The 26,308-nt window shown below is 36.6% G+C and overlaps 5 protein-coding genes across 5 annotated transcripts; 3 read left to right on the forward strand and 2 right to left on the reverse strand.

Annotated features, from left to right (window-relative positions):
* Nucleotides 1-5,069: 5,069 nt before the first annotated feature.
* Nucleotides 5,070-6,905, forward strand: LOC110697368 (disease resistance RPP13-like protein 4). Its single transcript, XM_021874750.1, has one exon. The coding sequence runs from the start codon at nt 5,070-5,072 to the stop codon at nt 6,903-6,905; it is 1,836 nt and encodes a 611-aa protein (XP_021730442.1).
* A 1,167-nt stretch (nt 6,906-8,072) lies between these two features.
* Nucleotides 8,073-12,165, reverse strand: LOC110697171 (putative disease resistance protein RGA3). The gene is made up of 2 exons (XM_021874518.1): nt 8,236-12,165; nt 8,073-8,131 (listed from the first exon to the last, which is right to left on the reverse strand). Exon 1 carries the CDS (start codon nt 11,744-11,746, stop codon nt 8,237-8,239), a length of 3,510 nt encoding a protein of 1,169 aa, XP_021730210.1. The 5' UTR covers nt 11,747-12,165; the 3' UTR covers nt 8,073-8,131; nt 8,236.
* A 1,687-nt stretch (nt 12,166-13,852) lies between these two features.
* LOC110697173 lies at nt 13,853-15,304 on the forward strand. Its single transcript, XM_021874520.1, has 2 exons — nt 13,853-14,905; nt 15,186-15,304. The coding sequence occupies exons 1-2, from the start codon at nt 14,081-14,083 to the stop codon at nt 15,288-15,290; spliced, it is 930 nt and encodes a 309-aa protein (XP_021730212.1). The 5' UTR covers nt 13,853-14,080; the 3' UTR covers nt 15,291-15,304.
* On the reverse strand, nt 14,896-18,943 carry LOC110697172 (probable aminotransferase ACS12). The gene is made up of 4 exons (XM_021874519.1): nt 18,387-18,943; nt 18,170-18,298; nt 16,561-16,718; nt 14,896-16,407 (listed from the first exon to the last, which is right to left on the reverse strand). The coding sequence occupies exons 1-4, from the start codon at nt 18,906-18,908 to the stop codon at nt 15,555-15,557; spliced, it is 1,662 nt and encodes a 553-aa protein (XP_021730211.1). The 5' UTR covers nt 18,909-18,943; the 3' UTR covers nt 14,896-15,554.
* Nucleotides 18,944-20,820: 1,877 nt separating this feature from the next.
* LOC110697174 (probable beta-D-xylosidase 7) lies at nt 20,821-26,278 on the forward strand. Its single transcript, XM_021874521.1, has 6 exons — nt 20,821-22,009; nt 23,239-23,538; nt 23,640-23,809; nt 23,924-24,021; nt 24,315-25,082; nt 25,400-26,278. Exons 1-6 carry the CDS (start codon nt 21,539-21,541, stop codon nt 25,990-25,992), a joined length of 2,400 nt encoding a protein of 799 aa, XP_021730213.1. The 5' UTR covers nt 20,821-21,538; the 3' UTR covers nt 25,993-26,278.
* Nucleotides 26,279-26,308: the final 30 nt, after the last annotated feature.

The following is a 26,308-nucleotide window of genomic DNA, read 5'->3' on the forward strand; positions in this document are numbered from 1 at the left end:
AAGGCTTTTTCAATTGAAATGCAGTCAGGTGGATGAGGCCAGGAGCCCACAAACTAATTCAGATGGTTTAATTCTTGTAGCATCCTTGCCTTGAAAATTAGGAGACAGGAATTCCAGCAGTGCAATTAGAGTAATGGACTTCACAACAAATGGCAAAAAATCACAATATCAGTCATCTGAGTAGGCAACCTGCGCCAAGTTCAGGAATTCTGCATGATAATGAGCAGACAAATTAATATACAAGTTCAAGAGCCTCAAATAAACAGAATAAGAATCACATGAAAGAGGAAGAATTAAGTCATCACTCATAAATAAATTACAAGACAAAGAATAGATGGCCTAGTTATATATTGTGTTTACTTGTTTAGATTGTTGAGAACTTGGATTAATACAAATTATCATTAAACAGACATATCATCTTAATTATCTTGCCTTAAAATATATAATTTCAAGAAAATTAAATGACAGCAACTTCACTTAGTGGATTATCAGGTAATCATCAAAGTATTCAATACTCCAGTCAAGTGACTATCATCAATCATCGAATCCGTTACTGAAATTTAATCAGTCTTTAATTTTTAAACAAGAAGGATTACATCAAATCAGTAGAATATATAGGATTATAGGGAAGAAGGGGCACATCTAAATCAATCAAAAAGGGTCTAATCATGTACGGTGTATAGCATAAAATTAAGGGTTTGCAGGAATGGTCATGTGTTTGTAATTGCGTATGTGATTGGTAATACCTTATGGAGTAACAATTAAACAAACTGATGAAATAACACATTTTTTTTTTTGGAAAGTTAGAATCATTGATTAATAATTAAACAAAATCGAATGTTAATTTCTTCAAATCAAGTAAGATAATATGAGGTATTAAAAACTCAGTCAAAATTAAATAAATGTAAAGCTAAATTTCAATAATCAAGCAAGATCAAAGATGTCAAGTTTATAAATTTCAATTCACAATTTTGAAATTGCAATTTAAACCCATAGTTTTTTGTAAAATAGGGAAAAATTCAGGGTTATATAATGTTGCAATTTAATTAATATATGAACATGAACATGACCAATAAGTGAGTGATTAGATTACTATGAAAAGCGGGCAGTCAGCAACAAGAGTATTCGGTAATGTCTTATATTGAATTACCAATATGATGAAAATATCGATTATGAGTAGTGAAAATTAAGATGAAGATGCATAAACGACACACCCCTTGATTAATCAGATAAATCCAGGGAGGAAGGAAAGCATTGATGAATTTGATTAATGGAGATTCAAGATGATGGAAGCTCAACTTCAATATGAAAGCAAATACAATGAATTATAATTGAGTCATAGTATTCTCCAAAGACGAAAACTCAAATTAAAATCAACAGATGCCATAGCATACAGGTTGGTGAGTGTTCAAGTATCATATACTAAACTTTGATTTAACAAATTAAATGACATCATCAGCTCTGCATTTCATTCTTACACTACTAGATCATTTGTGAATAATAAGTTTAGTCCATCCGAAGCCCTGATTTTGCAGGAAGCGCTCCCCTAAGCCAAGATGAGTCATTAACAGCCACACTAACGTTATGAGCTCTCCACCTTTGCATAGTCGTGCAATATGCGATCTTGGTGAGCAGCGAACAGCAGCATAACACAGCAGTTCCACCCAAACCTTACTGGTTATGTCCCACTGCTTTTCACCAAACAATTCCAATTGCTTGGCAAGACGACATGCATCAAAGAGTACTGATTTACTTTTATCACCCTTTGCTTTTAAAGGCTGAACATCTGCCCTTACTTCAAGCACCTTCTTACTGAACTCCTTGAAGAATTCAGCTTCTGCATGTTCTGAAGGACTCTTGTCTTGGCTTGACGCGAACACGAACCTCTTAGCCTTCCACCAGGGATCTGCAAGCCAGCTGATGCTGATGCACTTATTGTTCATGAACTTCTTAACCTCTGCACAAGTATCTTCAAACCGAGTCTCTGACATACCCACTTGTGCAGACACCATCTTCTGCTGCCTGAGTAAAACATATGCCATGTAATCTGCTAGTGCCTTGCTGAATCTACGATCTTTTGATTCTGAGTCAGCATAATCTTTATCATCACTTGCAGAAGTCCAGTAGCAGATATCAGTAGTGAGGTGCCAAATCAACAGACTTTCATCATAATCAACATCTACGGTCCAAGGGCTTAAGCACTCTGAAGCGAGGTAATAATCATTCTGCAAAACCAAATTCCCTCTTGCAGAACATACCTCCTTTGCTACTGCCATGTCAATTGCTTGGTTAGCTTTGGACTGCAGCTCTTCAATTACATACTTGATGTACTGCTCCTCAAACTGCTCTCCTTCGACATAGAGGAACCCAACTAAAACATCCCTGATTTCCTTTATTTTAAACAAGTATAGTAGGTTGAAAAATGAAGGGGGTTTTCTGAAGCAACGTTTAAGTAAATTGTATTTTGAGATGGAACAAGACCATCTTTTATGATTACGTTGTCTAGCCCATTTTGACCATCTAAGGATCATCAACATGAACGATTGAATACAGTTTTTGCGCGTATCTTCATAGCATAAAATAACCCACCAATCTGACAACATGAAGATAAGAGCAGTCGATAGATCCAAGGCAATAGCACCACCAAGCAATATGAAAGTTACTACTACATCAACCTTATTATGGTATTTGCTCCTGTCTTCAAAATAGAAAATTAAGAAGGATACAAGAGCCAAATAAAAGCAGAAAACTCGAGCAAAAGCTCTTTTATTTTGAAACAGGCACAACTTAGTATAGAAGATATCATAGATAAGGTTGAGCTCAATCTGTATGATCCTAAACACTTCCACACAAGGCCTATTTAAGAAAAAATTTCGACTTTCATCGCGATCTTTTAAGCTCAAAAAGCCATCAGTTAAGAGGGGTTTAGACATCTCATAAAACCGGTGAGCTTCTTTGACCATATCAGTTTCCGTCACCTCATCACCTCCTGTAACTGGATTACCATCCATTGTAGAAGAAGATTGCGAATCTTGACCATCTCTTTGTCCCTCTATTAAGGGACCGTCTTTACCTTCGAATTCAGTGGGAATATGAGCACTCTTAGCAGAAAAATACTCTTCCATAAGCCTAGCATAGTTAGGCCCAGGTTCAGGTTTAGACACAAGGGAGTCTCTAAAACTGTCAGAGCTAGCGAAAAATAGGGCACAAGTACGCTCAAAGTACTTGATAAATCCATTAGTGAACATAAGCAACGTTGGTACTAACAGATCATTATGACGAAATGATTGAACAAACACGTATATTGTGATGATTACCTGGGTGACCAACTGAAGAGCATGTCGATGCCACAGCTCGTTGTCCTCGAGAGCTAAGGCGGTGATTGTGTCCGGACCACCAAGATGTGAAAGAAGGAAAGGAGCCCAAAATGCGAGTAGCTCAGGATTATGGGGACCATTGTTGTTGGATATCAACCCAATGATGAGTACAGCAATGGCATCAGCGGATAAATAGAGAATCCAAATAGAAAACATGAGAAAACTGCTCGAACTACGCTTTCGAACAGGTGCTAGTGATGTGAGTAAAACTTGGATAATGAGACTAATGAGTATCAAGGCACGGATGTCCCATGTTCTCCACAGATCTTTCACAATATTAGCTAATTGTGAACTTTTTTTCATTGAAATTATGTAATATTTCTTTCCAATCAAAGGAATAAAGCTAATCAGGTCAGTTTTAAGAGTGAATTGTTTTTTTATGAGTATATATCACGTTTTAACTTGTTTATTGAACAGAATTTTCAATCAAGGTTAAACAACAATGCAGGAATAAAACCTTTATACTATTAATGATTAATCATTAGTTAATTAGTGCCGACAATAATTATGGAGTATAATCAACAAATTAAAAAAGTGTGTCTGATTTGTGCAAACAGGATCATGCAATTTCATGCTGTGCATGGTAGGACTGAGGCAAATCACATAAACCTTTAAGCTAGTACTCCCTTCGTTTTTTTAAAGTTTCCATTTTGACTACACTACTCACATTTAACTCTTTGACTAATGTTTATGCTTTATGCATAAGATTAAATATATTTATGTGAGTATTTGTTAGAATCATTTCGATACATAGTTTCTAAATATCAACTTTTAATAAATAATGCCTATTGATAATTAAAATAATAATAAAGCAAAGTTGTGTGAGTGAGATTGTATGCCGGTTAAAATGAAAAACTTGACACATATACCAATGAACTAGTTTGACTTTAAATATATACTATTATATATTATTCATATATATATATATATATATATATATATATATATATATATATATATATATATGTAAAATATCTATATTAAGAAACTTTACTAATACCTTCATAAAAACATGTATTATGATAAAATTTATTTTTAATACATTAATAATATATAAATAGAGAAATAAGTTCAATGTGTTTTGGATGGAGGGAGTATTTTGCATTACTCAATTTTTTGGGAGAAAAAAAGTCCCAAAGTAATTCGCTAAAAAAGAGTCACAATGTTTATTTTTGCTTTAATTATTATTTTTTTTACTTTAACGTGCCTAAATCTTTTCTTTTTTTTTTTTTTCTTTTGCTTTGATTGATTTTTGTTTTTTTCCTGCTTTTTACAGTAAATAAAAGTGAAAATGTGGCTGTGAGAGTTAAATAAAGTGGTTTCAAGACTTCGAGTGGGACAAGAGAAGGTGTAAGGAAGAATTTACCAAAACAGAAATAAAGGAAAACTGAGAATGAACAGTTAAAAGATCCAACTTGTTGCTCACAATGTAAGATTAAGAGGTAATTCTTGTGTAAAACTATCATAACATTCATAAGACCACTTTTATGGTCAGTATAAGCATATAACTCATAAGTAAAAGGTGGTCATGGTAGGGACGGTCTTATTTAAAAATTTATAATTCCTGTCAAGCGATTACACTTTGTATGCTTGATTCCATTGCAGTATTCATTTAGCAGGATTAACTAGTACTGAGAATAGAATACCAGTTAACCTGAATTAACAGCATTTACAGCAGCAAACCACCATACTATGAATTTACTAATTAATTCCCTCATCAAACATGGTAACAGTTTAGCTACCCTACTTGAGGACGCTAAACACCGATCCAACAGCGAAGTCATTCATGAAAATGTAAGAAAAGAGGTTGAAGAATTACTTGAAAAGCTCGAGAATCCTCAACTTCCACCCTCTTTCCCTGAAACTATCATACCCAAAATTATCGAAAAAATCCAAGTCACTGTCCGAAATTTCATCAAGCTTGACAGTGACAATGCCACAAAATTCAAAGACCTCGCTAAGAAAATCAATGAATGGAAATCCAAGAAGCAATCTTCTTCAGAAACTAGTCTGCCCGAGCAGCCTTGCGAGTCGCCAACTGGTGATTCAACTCAACATGAAGCTTCCACTATTGACGATCATCAGTTTGGGCAGCTCTCTGACAAACAGAAGAAATGTCTAACCTGTTGGGGTTTGTTTCCTGCTGGGATGGAAATAAAGAAAAGAGAGCTGATTTTCTGGTGGATTGCTCTGGATTTGATTGATGATCCACACAAGGGCGATGATATACTGGCCGAGTTTGTGGAGAAAGAATTTATCGAGCGCACCATTATTGGAAACAAAAAGCTCTATAATAGCTACAAGATGAATGATAATGTTCGCTCTAAAGTCATTCAAGATATTAGCAGCTTTGTGGAAATTGACGAAACAAAAAAGCATTGGTCTGTAATGAAACTGCAGCCGCAGCCGCAACCACCAAAGCCCAAGAGACGACTAACAAAATCCATTACATTTTCTAAGCTGATAAAATATGATGATACAAATGTGCCATTGGCGGCGTCATTGGTGATCAACAAAGAGGAGAACAGCCTCGGTGTTAAGACATTTGAATGGCTAAATGAAAAGAAAAATGTTAAAGTACTACACTTAGGTAGTTGGGATCATAATCCTAAAAGGTATATCCTTGTTGAAGATATTGAAATTCTCAAGGGTTTGAGAAATATGGGGCATTTAACTTGTTTAAGCTTACAAGGGATATCAGGAATCGTAGAGCTACCGGAATCAGTATACAAGCTCGACAATCTGAAGATTTTGGATCTGCGAGCATGTCCCAACTTGGAGTCCCTCTCAGAAGGGATCGAGTCATTGAATCAGCTTACGCACTTGGATTTGTCCGAGTGCTACTTACTCGATCACATCCCTCGGGGAATTGCTTCATTGACTAAGCTTCGAGTGCTCAAGGGCTTTGTAATCAATCCAGAAGATCTAAATCAAGTGGGAGTTGATGGAAATGAGAAGAAAAAGAAGAAAAACACGCCTTCAATGGCATTGTTTAGTGACTTATCAGATCTTAAGGAGCTAATAAAGCTGACTATCCGCACTAGAAGAATGAGTTTTCCTACTATCCAAGATTTTTATACTCTGTTTGCAATGGAGAAGCTCACAGCTCTACGAATCCTTTGGGTGCGGAGTTCTGCTGCTGTTCCATGCGCAACTGCTGCAACAAGATTTCCAAAGAGTCTCAAGAAATTGCAGCTTCAGGCTGCCCCAAAGAATACATTGCCATTTCTTCTATGGAGTATTAGTAAAGATACAGAGAGTTCCTTGGAGAAACTCTACATCAGAGGAGGCCAACGTTCGGACCTGGACCTGGATCCGAAGAAGCATTATTTTCGCAATGTACATACCGTACGTCTCAGATACTTACCGGAGCTAACCATCCACTGGGATGAATTTAGGAAGTTTTTTCCTAAACTAACTCGGTTAGAAATATTGAGTTGTCCTAATCTCATCTTTTTCCCCTGTGACGAGAATGGTGTGTGGGTAAAGACAGACACAGACACTACAATGTATGATGAATTACATTAAACTAGTATGTTTTTGTTTAGCTTGTTAAACCTCTCATAAATTTGTGTTGTTTTATTATGAAGGATTGATATTATATCAGTTGGAGTGTTGTAACTTTTCAAAAAAAAAAGGGGGGAGTATTGTAGACCTGGATTTGAATCCTTTTCCTGTTTCTCCAGAATCCAGATGAGCAAATATATGAAACATCCATAATTGCATACACTTCATAGGCACTTAAGAAACCCATAACCAATCTTTAAGCTCCAAACATTGCGAATTGCTCCATACACAACATCATGGGTATACCGTATACTCCGTATTAGATCACTTGCTAAGTTGGCTACCTCTAATAGCAGCATACTAGTATGTATGTCATTAGAGGATTGCAATAGTGACTCCGTATTAGATCACTTGCTAATTTGGCTACCTCTAATAGCAGCATACTAGTATGTATGTCATTAGAGGATTGCAATAGTGACTCCTAAGAGATATTGCGACGAACCAGAATAGATACATCAAGTAAGACTGTTACATGGCCAACTTTTAAAATCATCCTGAACCTTTCCAATCAGAAACAAGAGAAATACGCAAAGGCTCAAATATTTATTTAGCATCCTGCTATAAATATTGAAGTGGGAGGAAACTGAGTAGATAACAGATAAATCACAATTTCATACAGGAAATGTTTGCAATAAGTAAATGAAATAGACAAGCTCTTGCTACTAAAGTGCAGCAGTTTTCTAATTTCCACAACGGTTAGACCTCACCAGGAGGACCTGGGTAGTCGGACTAAAGCCACAAAGACAACTGGACAGTACACTTAAAATAGTTTAATACCTAGTACAACAAAGGGGGCTCATTCTGACATCTTGGTGCTATGCTCTTCTCGCCTTCTGTCTTGCTAAGGCGCCGACTTTAGCATTGGAGGAATGGAGGAGGCTTACTTGATCAACCCCTAGCCCACAGGGGTGGGTAACATGTTCTCTATAGCTCTTGACAAAGGGACTCACTGACATCTCCATTAGTTTTCACCTTGGAGCAATATCCATATCGAACTGTTCAATTACGAATTATAAATGAATTATAACAAAATTCTAATTCTAATGTAATGACTGATGAACAGGCAACAACAAATAAATACTTGTAGATGTAAGTGCACATTAAAAAACAGATAATGCTTACATAAATGCAAGGAAAGACACATCTGGAGTAGCCACGGTAAGTGAATACAGGGAGAGCAGCAAAATCTGCACATTCAACAGTTATGTGTTATTATATGATTATGGGAGAAAGTCGAAAAACTGGAGTGTGATGTTAGGAAAGGTGATAGTTTATATTTACTGCTGCATACCTTAGTAAAAACATTCTTGAAATTGGATGTTTGGGATGTGTTTAATGTAAGGCCAGTCCTTCCCTGGAGGATCTTGTTGGCATCTTCTCTCCAGGTTTTTTGAACACCCGGACACTGTAAGATGAGTGAGAGATTGGAGATTGGGCATCCAATTTGGCATTGACTTGAGTCGATTGCAAAATGAAATTTCAAGAGATTGAAGGGCGGGCAGGAACTGCATCCAGTTAGGTAGATTCACCAGCTGTGGGAGACCATGTAATGTCAATGTGCGGAGGGAATGATGGTTGGAAGGCAATGGCAGGATGTCGTTTATGGCGATGCCAATACACTTCACACCCTCCTCTTGGTGTTCTTCTGATATCCTCAGGTTATTACAATTCCTTATCTCTAGCTTCTCTAAGGCAGTGAGATGCTCCAATCCTCCAGGCACAACACTCCGCAAAGTACAGCAATTGCTAATCATCAAGTATCTCAGGGAAGACGAGCAGCCACGGAAAACATTTTCAGCTTCTCCCAGGCTCCCCAGTTCCTTGTTACCCCATATTTCTAGGCTTTCAACAAACTGAAAAGCCTCTACAGGAACTGAATTTAGCCATGACACATTGGATATAGTCACCTTCTTAATTGCAGACAAATGTTCAGAGTGAGGTGACCACGACGAAGAAGATGCAAAGGGAATGACCACTTCTAAGTTCACATCCCTTTCACAGTTTATAATCATTTGCATTCTGCTATTAAAATTAAGTAATGTCAGGTCTTCCATCTTGGGACAAGACGGAAAGCATGTCAGCTCCGGACAGTTCCATATGAACAAAGATTTCAGGTCAGAAAAACATGGTAGTAATTGCAAATCTGCCTTATTGCTGCTACTGTCATTGAGGAACTGATGATCATCTTCCACTCCTCTCCTCCATCCTTTCAATTTCGGCAGATTGCTCATCTCAAGTGTTTCAAGGGGTGGTAGATATGGTAATCCTGTAATTGATAATTGCGGCATAAATGTGGAACTGGAATCAACCGATGGACTATCTTCCCCAATACACTCCAAATTAGCCAACATTATAAGTCTGAGAACTTTCAAACAAAGCAAGTTTCCAAGGCAAGGCAGGTACGTAAGCTCCCTACAATCTGTAAGATGAAGCTTTACAAGATTCGAAAGAAGAGTCACCCAACCAGGCATTCTCAGACCATGGTATTTCTTCACCTCTAAATACTTCAAATTATGATGCGGTTGTAGCTTTTCTATCAATCTTTTTGCTTCCTCAGTACCCACGCTTCCATCAGCCTCATCATGGATGAAATCAAACAAAATAGCATTGAGATGCTCCGTATTCCCCAAGCATAATCCATCTTGTTCTCTGTCTTCCTCAGCAACTTTGACATTTTTGGGCCACCTGATATGGATGTTAAGACAGCCTCTAAGGTTGAGAAGAGGCTTTAGGTCGTCCAACAACTGATTCCAATGTTCACCGCCCACTATGTAATCACTTAGATTGTGAAGGTAAGTCAGCGCACCCATGCCCCTAGGCATGCAAGTCAAACTGAAGCAATACCTGATATCCAACAACCTGAGATTATCCAACCTGATCAGTTCTGCTGGCAACTCTTTCAGTGTGTGGCACCGCCTTAAGATCAAGGTTTGTAGATTACGTAGTTCGGCAATTGACTTTGGGAGAAATTTCATCTCTGTATTCCCAGAGATATTTAAATACCGTAACTCTAACAATTTACAAACCGAGTCTGGCAAGCTTTCAAAAATTAACCCACTCAGGTCTAATGCCTTCAGGTTCAGGCAATTTGCTACCAAAGACTCCAAGTATGACTTGCTCACCTTGCCAACTTGAATACCATCATAATCTAAATGAAGATATGAATGAATATGTGTTTTACCCAAAGTGTATTCGTCAAACTTCTCCCCGATAACTGATAGATGGCGCACATCTTTATCAAGCTTGCCACAAATGGTATTCATTACACACATTTCCTTCCCCGCGACATGTTGAGAAATATTATACATGATATCATTTATCTTACAAGACACGATCTGACTATAGTTATCATATTTTATGTCTTGGAAAATAGATCTATTCAATAACATCGAAAAATATTCCTCACATGCATCTTCTATACTTTGATCTTCATGTAATGGAACTATATAGCCTTGTGCCATCCAAAGGCTTTTCAACTTCTCTTTCTCTATCTCAAAATCCTTGGGAAACAAGTAACAATAACTGAAGCAACTCTTCAACGGAGATTCAAGATGATGATAATGGTCCACGGCCATGATGACATCCATGCTCTCCCTGATGGCGGCTGATCCAATTTCCTCTAATGATTGCGGCTTACTCTTGTCTTGATCACCCAAAAGACTTGCTACTACTCTTATTGCAAGAGGTAGTCCAGCGCAGTTATTAACAATCTTTTGTCGAACCCCAACCAAATTATCGGGAGTATTGATCTCACTTCCAAAGGCTAACATTTTTAACAAGCGCCATGAATTTTCCTCTGACAAGATTGGCAGCATATGCATATGATCAGCCCCTATAATTTCTGCAGTTAGTTTTGAACGTGTAGTCACCAAGACACAACTTCCCCATTGACCTCCATCCAAGTGTTTTACCAAATCACGCCATTGATCACCATTGTCAATCCATACGTAATCTAAAACAAGCAAGTACCTGTGGCGGGCTAGTTGTCCTCGAAGTTGGCTTTTCACCTGATCCATGGTGGAACCCTCGTGATTTTGGCAAGTGGCGCCCTCGTGATTTTGGCGAGTGGCTGATGCCAAAATCTTTTGCAGAATCCCATCAATGTCCAACTGTTTCTGATCTTGAGTAGTGAAACAAATCCACATCTTCAATGAAAATACATCTGTGACCCTTGGGTCGTTGAACACAAGCCGGGCAAGAATAGTTTTGCCCAAGCCTCCAATACCCACAATAGAAAGGAAAGACACATCACGTTGAACATTGGAAGGATCAAGCAGCATACCAACGACTTTCTCCACATCATCCTCTCTTCCAATGGGATAGGAGTCTTCACACGTGTATGAACACATCTGAGGCTCTCGTATCGGCTTATTATTAGGAGCAATACCACAAGTATTAGTGAGAATACGATCAAACTTGTCCCTGAGTTTCTGAACCTCTCGAGAAATGGAGTAAGCAACCCAGTGAGGATTGAGACGGGAACAGAAGAGACGCACCTTTTTTGAGAGACCGCCTCCAACCATCCCAGGTTGAATCCGATCAGCACGACTGACAACATTATCGAGCAGCCTATTTGCATCAGAGACAGCACCTTCGAGCTCCATGATGCATGAACGTTGTGGTTCAGAGAGCTCATGTGCATCAGCAACTTGGAGGAACACATCTCTCGCAGCGGAAACAGCAACTAAGAGTCTATCAATCTGGGATTTGCAGTCATGCAAGGATGGAAACTCTTTGCCCCGTAGATAATTCAGTGTTGCACTCAGAGAATCAACATTAGATACAGCTGTTCCTATCTCCATTTTCTGAAATATTGATTACTTGATTTTAGAGAAAACCAAGTTGATTATGCTTAGACGCTTAGTTGATAAAACTATAAGATTGGTCCTTTGTTTATGAAAGGATTTACGAGTATCCAAAATAATGAAAGAGTTTTTCCTAGGGGAAATTTGTCTAAATTAAAATTTCATGATGAAGGTCCCATTTGTATTCCTTGATTTCCTTGCAAGATTAAAAAAAAAAAATGTTCCCATATCATATGTAACGTGTTTTTGTGGGTTTCATTTATGCAAAGTATATTTTGGGGCAAACAGAGAATTTGGATGGAATCCGTTATATCCAAATGGTAGTTATATCCAAAAGTGATATATACAGGGAAAAAAAAAAAAATAGTACGGAGTATATTAATTGGTAGTTTCTGACAGAATATCCAACAATCATACGACAAAATCATACTCTGTATTACAATAGTATGAATATTTTTATATGAATGAAAAATAAATAAATAAGGATGTACTTAGTATATTAATAGTATGAATATTTTTCATAATAATTTTGTTTTAATCTAAAACATAGTTTAATATCATCCTTTTTGGACAAACACCCTCTACCATAATAGAAGATGTGAAACAACATTTATTAGTTGAATTTATATGAATGAAACACAATAAATAATTAGGATGTACTCATATGCATCAAAAATAAATAAATAAGGATGTACTTATAAGATGAGTAAATTTAATATTATTCTAAGGTCCCATTTCAATCATTTGTATTCCTTGATTTCCTTCCAAGAAAAAAAAAGGTCGCATATCGTAAGTAATGTGTTTTTGTAGGCTTTATTTATGCTTAGATGCCAAGTGTATTGTTCATTTGTCCTTAAAAAGACCTCGTGGAATCTTTGTCCAGCTTCATAAATCTTTAATCTGCCAACAGTGCTAGAGAGCTTCATAGATAACATTTGATGGGGAAGTTGAGACACAATCAAGGGAATTCACTGGAAGAAGTGGACCGATCTTTTGTACATCAAAAGCAGAGGCAGGCATTGGCTTTGCGTTACATTTTCAACAAAATTCATTTAAGTTTTTTTTTTTTTTTTTTTTTGAATATCTGGGCAAGTCGGATTGGATTCGGATTACTAGCATTTTTCCAATACTAGTTTGTGTTAATTAAAAAAGAAAAAAAAAGAAAAGAACATAATCATCACCCTCTAGATAATATTGTAGACACTATACAATGTAACTCAATTAAGATAATTTATGTTTCAAAAAAAAAAAAATGTAATTTCATAATGGGAGTAGATCATAATACCTAATTGGGACGAGAAGAACAAAAAAATATAACCTCACCATTGACTTTCTTAGGTCAAAATGAACTTATGATACTTGTAATTTGTAGGTAAGCCTTTGGTCCTTCTGGTTAGGTTTTTGTAGGGTAAACTACTGAAGCAGTGGTCTTTGGGGTCAAATGAAATTCTATAATAACCCACTGAAAAAGCCAATCTAAAAGTAAAAATAAATCATTTAATTAAGTCATAATAAAATCATATTGAAATTCCCTAATACAACCCGCCCCTCAATTTAAGGGTCTAAATTCATATTGAAATTCCCTTCGTGGATCTTTCATCAAACACACCACCTTTTATGATGTTGGACCATAAACCAATGTAAGGTGCTTTGATTATCTTTATGACTTTATCCCCCTTTTTTTTTTTTATACTCCCTTCATTCAAAATTATGCTTTGCTCTTGGGTTAAAACGTTTAAATTTCGACATAAAATCTTTATATTTATCATTAAAACAATGAATGATCAAATATATAGTTGCATTCCCAATAAAAACAACATTTTTCTTTAACAAGGTAATAAGGATCCTAATCAGACCTCAACACCAAATTACTTCATAAGATTTTTATCTCAACCCTCTAAAATACGAAGTGTAGGGGAAGTCTTACCAAGCGAGTCCATACCTTAAACGAGACAGTTGCATAAAATTTTGTAACTTATATTTTTCCGTCATCAAGATAGAAACTATTAGCATGATTGAAGACTGGAAGTGCACCAACCTTTTTATCAAAGTGTTAAAGACTTCTGAAAGAGAAGATTTGGGAAGTAAGATAGCATTAACTAAGTGGAGGGTAGAATTCAGTAGACCAAACCCAATTTGGCAAAATCCCAACCAAGAGAATTTTAAGTTGATGGTACAGTTAATCAAAAAGATTATTTTAACTTTGAATTCCCCACTAATTTCTAACCCACTAACTATATTTCAACTTCACTATAAAACAAAACTCAACATACCCCGAAAACACCAGGCACTAGATTCATCCATTCATACTCTTTATTTTCCCTTCCTACAATGGAAGATAAGGAAAACCATGAGAAAGCAGAGTGTGGAAAGAAAATCAAGCAACAAATTACGGTACCCTTTATTTGGGAAGATAAACCGGGAGCACCCAAAAAGGATTGGATGCCAAAGCGCGAGCCTACTACTCCTATTCCCCTCCCAGTGAAGTATGTTGCTTCCATCCCCTTCAAATGGGAGGAGAAACCAGGGACTCCACTTCGGAGTTTTGCTCAGGAATCAACAGAACAAAAGAATCAAGAAACCATACCGGAAAATAGGAGCTTACCTTTACCTCCTGCATACTTTACTAAGTATGAGGATGAGACCGATGAAGGAGATAGCTCCTATGCTGATGATTATGAAGACCGAGATTGGATGTCAGAGTTGGATTTTGAGGCAATGAGCGTCCAATCAGAAGAATCCTTTTGCTCTGCTCCATCTCTCCTAGCAAATCGCCTCACACCCCTCCGAAACCCTTATATAGAACATCAGGGTAACGGGTGTATGGAGACTCCTTTTTCACCAGAAAGTAGCAGTATTCCAAATAGTTGTGAAACTAGAGATATAAGCTTGAGAGGTTCTGCTTTCTTGGCACACCTATTTCCTTTATATCCACCCAAGTCTGGATTTCTGGAAAAAAGAAAGACCCCTGAGGAGCAAATTAGGCTTCCTGAGAAGAAACCTCCTACTTTGGTAGAGCATAAAAAACTGGGTGGTGATGGCAGACGAAGTGGCGTGATTAGAAAGCCATGCACCCTGGGAGAGCTGATAATGCAGAGTCGTAGAAGAAGTTGCCGCCGAAAGGCAGGTAATATGAAGAAACAATATCAGCAAAAGGTAATCTGATCCATAATATTACAGAAATTTGCATAAAACTATGCATGTCAAAAACAGTACAGTCGCAATCTACTTAAGGGAATAACCTTCTAGATTGATGAAAACAAATGGCTATTTATCAGCCTATGCTTTACAAAAACTGAAAGAGAAAAAAAAAAGCCCAAGTTATATACTTGCTCATATTCTACAGATTGACAAACCTCGCCGAGTAGTCATTAATAATTCCTTGTTATATACAAAAACTATTCACTAATTAACTTGCCTGGTGGGAAAATGGCAGGAATTCACAAAGAAGAAACCTCAAGGATGCTTCAACATTGTGGCCAGTGGAGGAGGACTAGCGAAAATGCTGAGGGAGGACTTCCTGGCATTAAGAATTTCTTAGGAGAGCACTTCATGGATATTCTTTTGTGTAGAAACTGTTTTCTCATATTTGTAGGAGTGAACTATTCAGTGTCTCCATATATCTTCTCTTCTGGACATGTTTCATAAATAAAATATCAAAATCTTCCTGTGTTATGATATCTGTACATTTTCTCCATTTATCTCCCTTCTTCAACGACCGACCTTTCCACTAGGTGATGTTTATTTGACAATTTAGCTAGACAATTATTCACATGAACTCAAAAATACTGAAACTCACAGCACATTAGCTGGGTGATTTGCAGCTTTCGCAAACTTTCCTAATTCGTGCCATAATCAAAGGAATTTCTCTTTCAGCTACCGCAGTGAAACAACACCTAAACCACCCAGGCTCAATGCAATGAAAGGATGACCCAGGAGTTAAATTCACTTTGCCTACAGTCAGCAGCTTCTCCCATAAGTCAAGCTCTCCTTTTTCATTGTAGGGCTTAATTAGCCCACTAAAATTAGCCCAGCAGTATAATCCTCCATCACTCCTTGCACAAGGTATTCCAAGTTGATCTAACCCAGCAACAAAGGAGTCATGCACCCTCTTTAGCCTCTTTCCGTTTATTTCCATATATTCTTCAATGAACCTTTTATCTGACAGCATTGATACTACTAAGCGCTGTGTAGGAGCAGAAATAGAAGAAAACCTGGCAAACTTTTTTGCAGCAGCTAATACGTTCTCATTAAAGGTATAAATGGCCCCAACTCTAAAACCTGGAAGAGAAAGATCTTTGGAGAGTCCATAAATGATATGAACCCTATTCTTCTCGAAGTCTTCTGCTTCGACAATCTTTGCCATGCTCACAAATTCTGTATCCCCATAGGTTGACCCCGCAAATATTTCATCAGATATAATGTGAATGTTTTTGTCCCTGGCAAAGTCCAAAATTGTATATAGTGTATCATTTGAGAGTATATTGCCCACAGGATTGGAAGGGTTTGAGAAGAGTATCCCACGAACTTTAAGCCCTCGTTTTCTAGCATTATTATAAGCTTGATCGAGGGCAGTACTACTTAATGTGAAGTTGTCAGAACTACGACAATGTATAGGTATTAGTTCCACTCCAGTACGCACCAAGTCCCTGTCAAAACTGTAGGCTTCCATGTTAGTCTATGCACATATCGGTGCCATTTCGTCTAATTGTTTGAGCATTTTGATATTTTTTATGTCAAGGACAATAAAACTGATGTAGGAAAAAAAAATGTTCCTTAACGCATAAGATAAGACAGGAATAGATAAGTACCCAGCATAATATGGTGCAGGAATCAGAAAGGCATTCCCATGGTCTGCCAGGCAGAAACATAGTATCTCCACTGCAGGAGTAGCACCAGACGTCAATACTAGTTGTGACGGATCAAAGAAGACATCTCCCATTACCCTAGACATGAAATCAGCCATTGCCTACAATTGAACAAGATACCCATCACTTTCAAAATTTTCAAGAAAATAGAATTACACATGTGAATTATGACAATCACATGGAAGTAACCATAAGTTTGTTCATGAATAGAGAGCCAGGTCGAGGAAGGGGAGATGCATAGAGGACCACATCACTTAACCAACAATTTAGCATGACTAATACTTTGTAATAACTACATGCAACTCAATTTTGTGAAGGCCTCTAACAAGGAAGCTAAAAGAAGAGTTTGTTGACCAAAACACACAGCATATAATGATTTATTGAAAGCCTAAATTCCATAACATGCAAGAATATTAGAAACACAACATGCCAAACGTTCATAATTCAACTTTTTACAGGCCAGACCTAGTTTTCAGATACAATTTAGTAGAATAAAACTGGCTAATCTTATACCAATCTTCAATCCTAGTTCCTGGCTCCCTATGTGATCTAAGAGCAAGTTCTAGACACGTTCTCTCTGACCGTACAAAGTACAAATAGAATAATTACAAAATTTGAACTGTCTTTTCACTTAACTATGAAGAATCCTCTCCACACTAGGACCGATTTGGTTCACTGAATAAATATTTAAAGATTACAATGTGAAAAATTTTAGGGGAAGAGGTGAGTTACTTGTACAAAGTAGATTACCATTACAAACATGAATGGTATATGCATCCTTCAAAAGTTATGAATCCAAAAATTGAGTTAGAAAATATAGATGTCACAATTTGACCACATGTTGCATCCTAGACAACTAGCTCAGAAACAAATTTAACCTTTTGTGGAGTAAACAGATAGCCTAAAATCAGGAATTGGTTCTTTTGCTTTAGTAAACCACCTTGACAAGGAAATTGTCCTTGCCAACTCTTCATTCAACATCACTTCCCAGTTTCAATATAAGCTAGTTTAGATCAACTTCCCTGTTCTTTCCCTAAATTAATATATACTCTATTACATCCTAGCATAACTTCTTAAAGCACACACCTTTTAAAATTTTCTCATGTGCTTGTTGTGTTGATCCATCAACAGATTACATCTTGCTTAAATTACTTCTCTTAGTCTCTAATGTCACACCAATCTTTTTCAGCTATTGACAATGTCAACTATTCCAGATTGAAATCACTCTACTACATCCCGAAACGTACACGAATGCAAAACCAACCCAACTTGCCAACTTTTTCCCAAATGCAATTGATTCCAAATCATTCAGCACAAAAGTTCTCAAACGAAAGCCCCATATAGCTAAACTTTCCATATTTAGTGTAATTATTAATGAATTATGCATCTTTAATCACAAAGGCTAACCTACATTGCAAAACAGCAATATTGACTGGGGTTATCTAATACAAAATCATCATCAAAAGCGGCAAATTATAAACAACATTCTATTTAACCAACAATAAATACATAAATAAAAATAACATAAATTCAAAAATTAAAAATAATTTACCATTTTTAAGTCCATTAACCCATCAAATGACTGGTAAGTAGCAATCCCATTAATCCCCAATTCACCACCATTCAACATCGAACTGTCCCAATTCTCTGCTACCCATTTCTCAATCAAATCCAACGACAACTAAAATACCACAAAAACAAAAAAACAATTAACACCCAATTACAATCAAGAAATCAAAAATACCCACCAAGAAATAAAGTAAACCCACCAAATTCTCAGCCAAACCAAGCTGAATAACCCCATTGGGATTATCAATTTCATGGTAAGCATCCTTGCGAGCCCTATCAAGGCCCAAATAGTAAGCAGAATCGTTGGGCCCGGCAAGCACAGAAGCCCGAGAAGAAAGACGAGCAGGCCCAATAGAACAACGAGAAGAAGATAAACTGGGCCGAGAAGAAGATCGATGAAGCTCGACATTGGAGGAGGTAGGAGAGAGAGTTGGAGGAGATGAAGAAGAAGGAGGAGGTTGATTATTGCTGTTGCGATTCTTCTTAAGGTAAAGTTGGAAGAAGTAGAAAAGAGCACAGGGGATAATTGACCCTAAAATAAGGCCACCCCTACCTTGAACAACCCCTTGTAATGGCACAATTAGCCTCATTGCAGGGGCTTTTGGGGTACCTGAGAAATTGGGGTCTTTGTTGCTGTTGTTGGGGTTGATGTTCTGGGTATTTTTCTGGGTTTTGTTGGTGAAGAAGGTGGTGTTGGAGGAGAGAGACTGGAGTGAGGTCATGTAAAGATGGAAGATTTGAGATTGAGGATTTGTGAGGTGGGAGAATAACTTGTGAAGAGATTTTGGGGGGATAGTACTGTATTTGTGTGGAATCTTTGAGTTGTTTTTGCAATTTTTTGTTTTATGTGCTTTTTCATGTTATTTCTAGTTACATGAATACATGATCATGTGTGAAGGAGTCCGTTTTTATTTAAGTGTTTCAAATTGACATTTTACGCTATTTACATAATTTATTTTTATCAATGTATAGAGTTCATTTATACCTATTTTGTAACAAAAATATAAATTCATATGGTTACTAGTTCAAAATGTCTCAATATATAGTTTTTAAATGTTAGTTTTTTATTATTTATACTGATTGATAATTACATATATTATTGGTTAAAGTTTTATATTGACATACGTGTTCAGTCAAAATAGGACACTTTAACAAAAAAAAAAATAGGGAGAGTACTATACTTTGTTAATACACGAGATATACTTGCAAAGGAAGAGAATGTTGATTAAAATTATAAAAGCTTTTTTTTTAGAAAAAATGAATGAAAAATTGAATATTATTTGAGAATTAAGTGTTTGAATGGTTGTGATTAAAAGCTGAAAAATTAATATTGAATTTCGAAGTGGGTTTATTGGTTAAAATAGTGGTGCTAATCGAGTTGAGCAGCTCGTGAGCAACCCGCACTCGACTTGGTCAAAGCTAGGTCAAAACTCGATTCGAGATGTTAACGAGCACGAGTTGAGCAAGCTCTAACTCAACTCGATAAGCTCGTGAGCAACTCGATAATATATTTTAAAATACAGAATTTACAAACAAAGTTATTACCATGAATAAATTTGACACTTGATAAGAGTTAATTTATATTATAAAAAAAAATAATAAAAAAAAAAAATAAAAAGAGTAAATCTTTAATAATAAACAAATAAATAAAAGAAAACTATATAAAGTGAACAAAAACAATAAAGGCCTATAATTTTAGAAGGGCTAAAACTTTAACTAGCAGATTATGAGTTACTCGACTTGACTCAAAACTTTAACAAGCACGAGTCGAGCAGGTTTTATTGGTTCGAAACTTTAACAAGCACGAGTTGAGCACATTAAAAAGATTTTCGAGTCGAGTCAAGCACCCCCGTAACTCATGCTCAACTCGCTCGATTAGCACCCTAGGTTTGAATTTGAAGTGACTCACTTAACTTTTGGTGGGTAGGTTTAATTTGAAGGATTTGGGATGGTATTTTTGTTTCTTTAGGACTTTATGGGATATATATTTTAATACTGAAAAATTGTTTTGGTTGAACTACATGATAACATTGGTGTACGTGGATTCTTGATGACATTGGCACTATTTGTAATGTTGTTAGACTTGTTACTTTAGTATTTGTAAGTTGGCGATCATTATTGTAACGGTAAATGTGGTTGGGTTGTAGAGAGGAGCAAACAAAAGTGGATCATATTCAACCGGCTTAAGCAAGGCCCATCATTCATACTTTTGTGATCCGAAATACAAGGAAAAGGGTCTTGTCTCAATTCAAACGAATGATGAACTTGCAGTCTTGCACAACACTACGAGTAGCACTTTCCTTTTTTCCATGGTCCATGAAACATCGTCATCACTATCTATTTTTACTTCTTGAACAACCTTTCTTTTGTTCTAGTCCTATGTTCCTAATGGCCATGTCGACACATGCACAAGATACTACGTACATCGGTACATGTAAATGTGTGTAACCATTTTTATATACATATAAATTGATGTGCAGAAGACAGAGATTGCTTATGATTTTTTTAAATAATTTGGAGGCCATACACTCAAATTTACTCGTAATTTTAGCCCTTGAATAAGAAGAAAGTTTTCAATTATGGATACATTAAAAAAATATAGGATTAATAACTAATGAAGTAAATAGAGGATTACTTCAATCATAAACCCTTAAGTTATTAACTAAAGTACCCCAAATTTGAAAGTACAAGGCCAGGAAGATGGATTAGTGGTAAGGAGGACAATGATTTTTCAAGTAGTTTAATAAAATTCACTACAATATTGACACACATAAGAGGAAATTAAAAAAAAAATTAAAGAATAATTATAATGCTCCATAGTTGTAATAATGTAGATGCCCTAACTCCTTCCATACTCTGTACTCCCTTTAGTTTATCTCATTTGACTTATCACATTCACCAAAACCATTTCAAAATATAAATATTTTCAAATTCGTTACACAAAAAATTATATATATATATGATACTATAAAATTGACATTGAAATAAATCCAATACCACACAAATTACATAAAAATAAAAAATAAAATATATAAAAAAAATACGTTAACTCCGTAAATATTTGTAGACCACAAAGGTCATGCAATGACACAATCAAATAGGTACAGGGGAATACTCATATACTCCACAAGTGAAATGTGTCAATTCGAGTCATTGAGTCAGGTTCAATTAGGCTAGTCGAAATAAGTTTAGTTTGAGTTTGAGTCATGCGAATTATTATACCCATATAAGTCGAAATTTGTATCAAGTTACTTTCAAATCGAATCGAATTAAGTTGGTTCAGACTTTCACACCTCTATATAACAATCTCACTCCTTAGCATCAGTTAGCACCTACCCACTTAGCAACAACCATGAGTGGCCAAAGAAGTGAAGCAACCACTAATCTCCCCACTATCACATACCTTTTCATCGTCACAACACTCCTTCAACTCGCCCTAGTCAACTCAATCCCACCTCCACCACTCTTCGCTTGTGACCCATCAAACCCATCAACAAAATCCTACCCATTTTGCAACACCAAACTACCCATCAATCAACGAGTCAAGGACCTTGTGACTCGACTCAGTTTAGACGAGAAGATAGCTCAACTAACCAACTCGGTCCCACCGATTCCAAGACTCGGTATCCCTGTTTACGAGTGGTGGTCCGAGTCACTTCATGGGGTGTCAAGACACGGCCGTGGGTACCGGTTCAATGGTACGTTTGCTAGAAATGGAACAATTTTCAATGGAACTGCTACGATTAAAGCGGCAACTATGTTTCCTCAGATTATTCTTACCGCTTCTTCTTTTGATGCTCAGCTTTGGTATCGTATTGCACGGGTGAGTTACGTTATCTTCATTTATTTATCTACTCCATTTTTTATACAGTAAGAAGATTGAATCTTTAATATTAAATGTAAAAAGGATTTTTTTTAAATTACAGAATAGTATGGACTAATGTTATGTAGCCCTGACTAAACATGCCCGACTTAATTAGTAATATTACTTGACCCATATTTGAAAGTGGGTTGAATTGGAATTCACTCGACGTGAAATAGTTATAGTTGAGAGCTTGAGATACGTAAAATACTTGTAGAATAAATCCGAAAGATATCTAATCTGAATTCAAACCCTGAAAGATTCCTCTGATGAATGTAACTGTACAATAGTGCACTTGACTCGAATGATACAATTGTCGCCTCTAGTCTTATGTACGAGAATACAGGCTTCAAAGAAGAAAATTACCGGTATTAGTCAAAGATTTATGGGTCATAAAAAAAACTAATTATTTATAGTCAAAATTATTTCGGAATAGTGTTCATGATAATAAATATTTATCATCCATAATTCTGGAGTGGTAATGAGAATAAATGAAGATATAAACATCTTTGAAGTTGTAGTTCCATTACTAGAGCCTTATGCTTTAATGGCATTTGTATGAAACACATCAACTCATCAAGCTAATTCACAGAAAGTCACAAACTCCTTAGCATCAACACAATCTCTGACTTGATGACTATTACTATTGTCCACATTGGTGTTATTGTTTACAAGAAAGCTACCAAGATCTAGGTATGAATGCCTGTGTGTTCCTTATGCATCAAAACAAAAAAGTTTGTCACTCATCAGGAACAAATTCGTCTCTTGTGCCCTGCAATATTTGAAACATGTACTCTGGTTGTTCAAAATTATTTGTCACAAAACTAGTTTAAAGTGCACCATCAACGTAGCTATTAATTCCAAGCGGAAGAAACATATAACTAAGGCTTTTCTATTGCCAATAACTAGAATTCTAAACTTTGCTGTTGTCAAAAAAAAAAAAAAAAAAAAAAAAAAAAAAAAAAAAAAAAAAAAAAAAAAAACTAGAATTCTGAACTATTCCTTGAAGAAGAGGAAATCAAGGCCATACATGATGAACTATATGCGAAAAGCTGGGTGATCTAAATCAACTAAAAGTTCAACAAACTAACGTTTATGTATAGGCTTGTTATTGTGTTCCTATTACTATTAGTTAAAATGATCATCACAGTTTTCTTTAAAATGTAAGTGAAATTTTTGTATGAATGAAGGCAATCGCGACTGAGGCAAGGGCAATGTACAATGTGGGACAAGGCAAAGGCTTGACATTTTGGGCACCAAACATAAACATATTTAGGGATCCAAGGTGGGGAAGAGGGCAGGAAACCCCTGGAGAAGACCCTTTGCTGACTGCTAGATATGGAGTGTCCTATGTTAGAGGGCTTCAAGGGTATACCTTCCAAGGGGATAAGATATCAAAGCACCTTCAAGCTTCTGCTTGCTGTAAGCACTTCGCAGCTCATGACTTGGATAATTGGCACGGGATCACTCGATATACCTTCAATGCAGAGGTAAAATGATACCCTCATTGACTCTTGTTTCCTTTATGTATGTTTGTATTCCCCTTGGCCAAGTATTTTACTATTTGTATCTGCCTATGTGGGTTTTGAAGGTGTCTAAGCAAGATTTGGCAGACACATTCCAACCCCCATTCCAGAGTTGTGTCGAACAAGGTCAAGCCAGCTCGATTATGTGTGCGTATAATCGTGTGAATGGAATCCCTAGTTGTGCTCATCATGATTTCCTAACAGACACAGCTAGAGGACAATGGCATTTTGATGGGTAGCTTACATGTATATCATTTTTTTTGTATTCTAAATGGCTGTTTTTTTTTACTACTCTAAACGGTGGCTCCATTTTTTGACAGTTTTTGGAAATCCTTATATTGATTCTTAGGTACATAGTCTCAGACTGTAATGCAGTTCCAATAATTTATGAGCAACAGAAATATGCTAAAACACCAGAAGATGCAGTTGCTGCTGTTCTAAGTGGAGGTATATCTAAAGTGATGCTTCATTTTCTGAGTCAAAATAAGTTCAGATAGGAGCTACCCTAGTTCAATATTATCAAAATATTTGAAGATAGTAAGCATTTTTATAGTGAAAACGAGCAATTTATTATTATGATTGAAAACAACCAACCAAAAATATGCAGTCTGATAATTCATCTAGTTGTGTTGTGTTTGAGCCTTTCCTTCATTAATCTACTGAGATTTGAAAGAAAGTAGATAACAGCTGAAAAGTAAGAAATATTTACCATTTCCTGCGGTGTGTTGGTGGGATTACAGGGATGGATGTGGAATGTGGATCTTACACACCACGGTATTCCAAATCGGCAATCACTCAGAAAAAAGTTGCAGAAGAAGAAATAGATCAAGCTCTCAACAACCTGTTTTCTGTTCGAATGAGATTAGGCCTTTTTGATGGAGATCCAAGGATAGATGGATCTTTCGGGAAGATTGGTCCAGAACAAGTTTGCTCAGAAGATCATCAGAATCTTGCGCTTGAAGCTGCCCAAAACAGCATTGTACTCCTTAAAAATGACAACAATCTCCTTCCACTACCAAAAGCCAAAACCAATTCATTTGCTGTAATAGGCCCTAATGCTGATTCCCCTCAAGTTCTCCTTGGTAACTATGAAGGTTATCCTTGCAAAACTACAACAATTCTCGAAGCATTGCAAAGTTATGTTGAGAATATAAAATATCATTCAGGGTGCAATGCAGTTGAATGTTCATCTGCTGAAGTTGAACAAGTAGTGGAGCTAGCTAAAGAGGTTGATTATGTTGTTATGGTGATGGGTTTGGATCAAACACAGGAGAGAGAGAAACTAGATCGTGTTGATCTTGTTCTTCCTGGTAAGCAGCAAAGTCTTATAGCAAGCGTTTCAGAAGCTGCTAAGACACCGATTGTGCTAGTGCTTCTTTGTGGTGGTCCGGTTGATGTCTCTCTTACTAGGGACGACAAAAAAGTTGGAAGCATTTTATGGGCTGGTTATCCGGGTGAAGCTGGGGGACTTGCCCTTGCAGAAATCATCTTTGGTGATCATAATCCAGGTGACTATATAGCTAACCACTATTTGCTTAGTCTCTACAATGATTAGGGACCCTGTCAAAAAAAAAATGAAAATAAAAATTTCATAGTTAATTTTTTATTTGAAGGCTAAAATCAAGTTTCAGAAATCATTAGTCACATTTTTAGTTTTTTATTGCCATATCTGAGAGGATAAATGCAATACAATATCAAGTAAAGATTATTTGTTTTTATAGTTTAAAAGGATTGAAAAAAAAAAGGAATTTAGTCTAGCAAATGTATAAGAAAAAATACTTGTAAAACTACCTATGAAGGTCCTTATACTTTTGGTTAACTGCAGGTGGGAGACTGCCAGTGACATGGTATCCACAAGATTTTGTTCAAGTACCAATGACAGATATGAGGATGAGGCCAGACAAATCTTCTGGCTATCCAGGGCGGACATACCGTTTTTACCAAGGCAAGAAGGTTTATGAATTCGGGTATGGGCTGAGCTACTCAAACTATTCTTATGAGTTCACGTCAGTTACTCGAGATAAAATTAGCTTGAATCAGGAACCACATACTAACCAGTTGCTCAAGAGCTCGAACATCACCCGATCCATATTGGTTTCACAGCTGGGTGTACAATTCTGTGAGACACTGAAGTTTTCAGCTTTTGTCAGAGTGAAAAATACTGGAAAAATGGCTGGCAGACATCCTGTTTTACTTTTTGTGAGGGCAGGTGAACAGAATGATGACAGCCCCATAAAGCAGTTGACTGGGTTTGAGAGTGTGAACTTGAATGGAGGACAGGAAAGTGAAATAGAGTTTTCTGTGAGTCCATGCGAGCACCTAAGTAAGGCTAACAAGGACGGGCAGATGGCAATGGACAAAGGCGTATATTTCCTGGTTGTAGGAGAGGCAACTTACAAGATCACTACCATTGCATGAGCTTATTGAAACACAGCTTGGGTGCTGCAAAGTTAATACGAGATTTTCCTAGTTTTGACAGTTTGACTGTATTAATTAGTTCAGAGTAATACTACAGATACCAGAATAATAAGCTTTGTCAGGACTCAAGAGGCTGATATCAAGATTCCATGGGTTTGTCTGTCATCTTCACCCAATATTCCCAAATCCCAATAAGAACTTCCTTTGAACATAGTTGTGATGGTTTGGGATCATACCCCCATATATAATTTGTCTAATGTCGAGTCTAATTCCCCCTTTTGACACATTGCCTATTTTTAGTTATTGAAGACTATCA

This window comes from Chenopodium quinoa, unplaced genomic scaffold (genome assembly GCF_001683475.1).
Source record: "Chenopodium quinoa cultivar QQ74 unplaced genomic scaffold, ASM168347v1, whole genome shotgun sequence".
NCBI lineage: Eukaryota > Viridiplantae > Streptophyta > Magnoliopsida > Caryophyllales > Amaranthaceae > Chenopodium > Chenopodium quinoa.

What these genes read in the sequence shown, in the direction of transcription:
- LOC110697171 (XM_021874518.1), bottom strand. Translation starts at nt 11,746, where the DNA reads ATGGAGATAGGAACAGCTGTATCTAATGTTGATTCTCTGAGTGCAACA.
- LOC110697173 (XM_021874520.1), top strand. Translation starts at nt 14,081, where the DNA reads ATGGAAGATAAGGAAAACCATGAGAAAGCAGAGTGTGGAAAGAAAATC. An exon ending in AGAAACAATATCAGCAAAAG is followed by an intron (nt 14,906 to 15,185) that starts GTAATCTGATCC and finishes GGAAAATGGCAG; the next exon opens with GAATTCACAAAGAAGAAACC.
- LOC110697368 (XM_021874750.1), top strand. Translation starts at nt 5,070, where the DNA reads ATGAATTTACTAATTAATTCCCTCATCAAACATGGTAACAGTTTAGCT.
- LOC110697172 (XM_021874519.1), bottom strand. Translation starts at nt 18,908, where the DNA reads ATGACCTCACTCCAGTCTCTCTCCTCCAACACCACCTTCTTCACCAAC. An exon ending in TTGGTTTGGCTGAGAATTTG is followed by an intron (nt 18,299 to 18,386) that starts GTGGGTTTACTT and finishes GTGGTATTTTAG; the next exon opens with TTGTCGTTGGATTTGATTGA. An exon ending in GGTTAATGGACTTAAAAATG is followed by an intron (nt 16,719 to 18,169) that starts GTAAATTATTTT and finishes GTTCAATTGTAG; the next exon opens with GCAATGGCTGATTTCATGTC.
- LOC110697174 (XM_021874521.1), top strand. Translation starts at nt 21,539, where the DNA reads ATGAGTGGCCAAAGAAGTGAAGCAACCACTAATCTCCCCACTATCACA. An exon ending in TTTGGTATCGTATTGCACGG is followed by an intron (nt 22,010 to 23,238) that starts GTGAGTTACGTT and finishes GTATGAATGAAG; the next exon opens with GCAATCGCGACTGAGGCAAG. An exon ending in GGACAATGGCATTTTGATGG is followed by an intron (nt 23,810 to 23,923) that starts GTAGCTTACATG and finishes ATTGATTCTTAG; the next exon opens with GTACATAGTCTCAGACTGTA.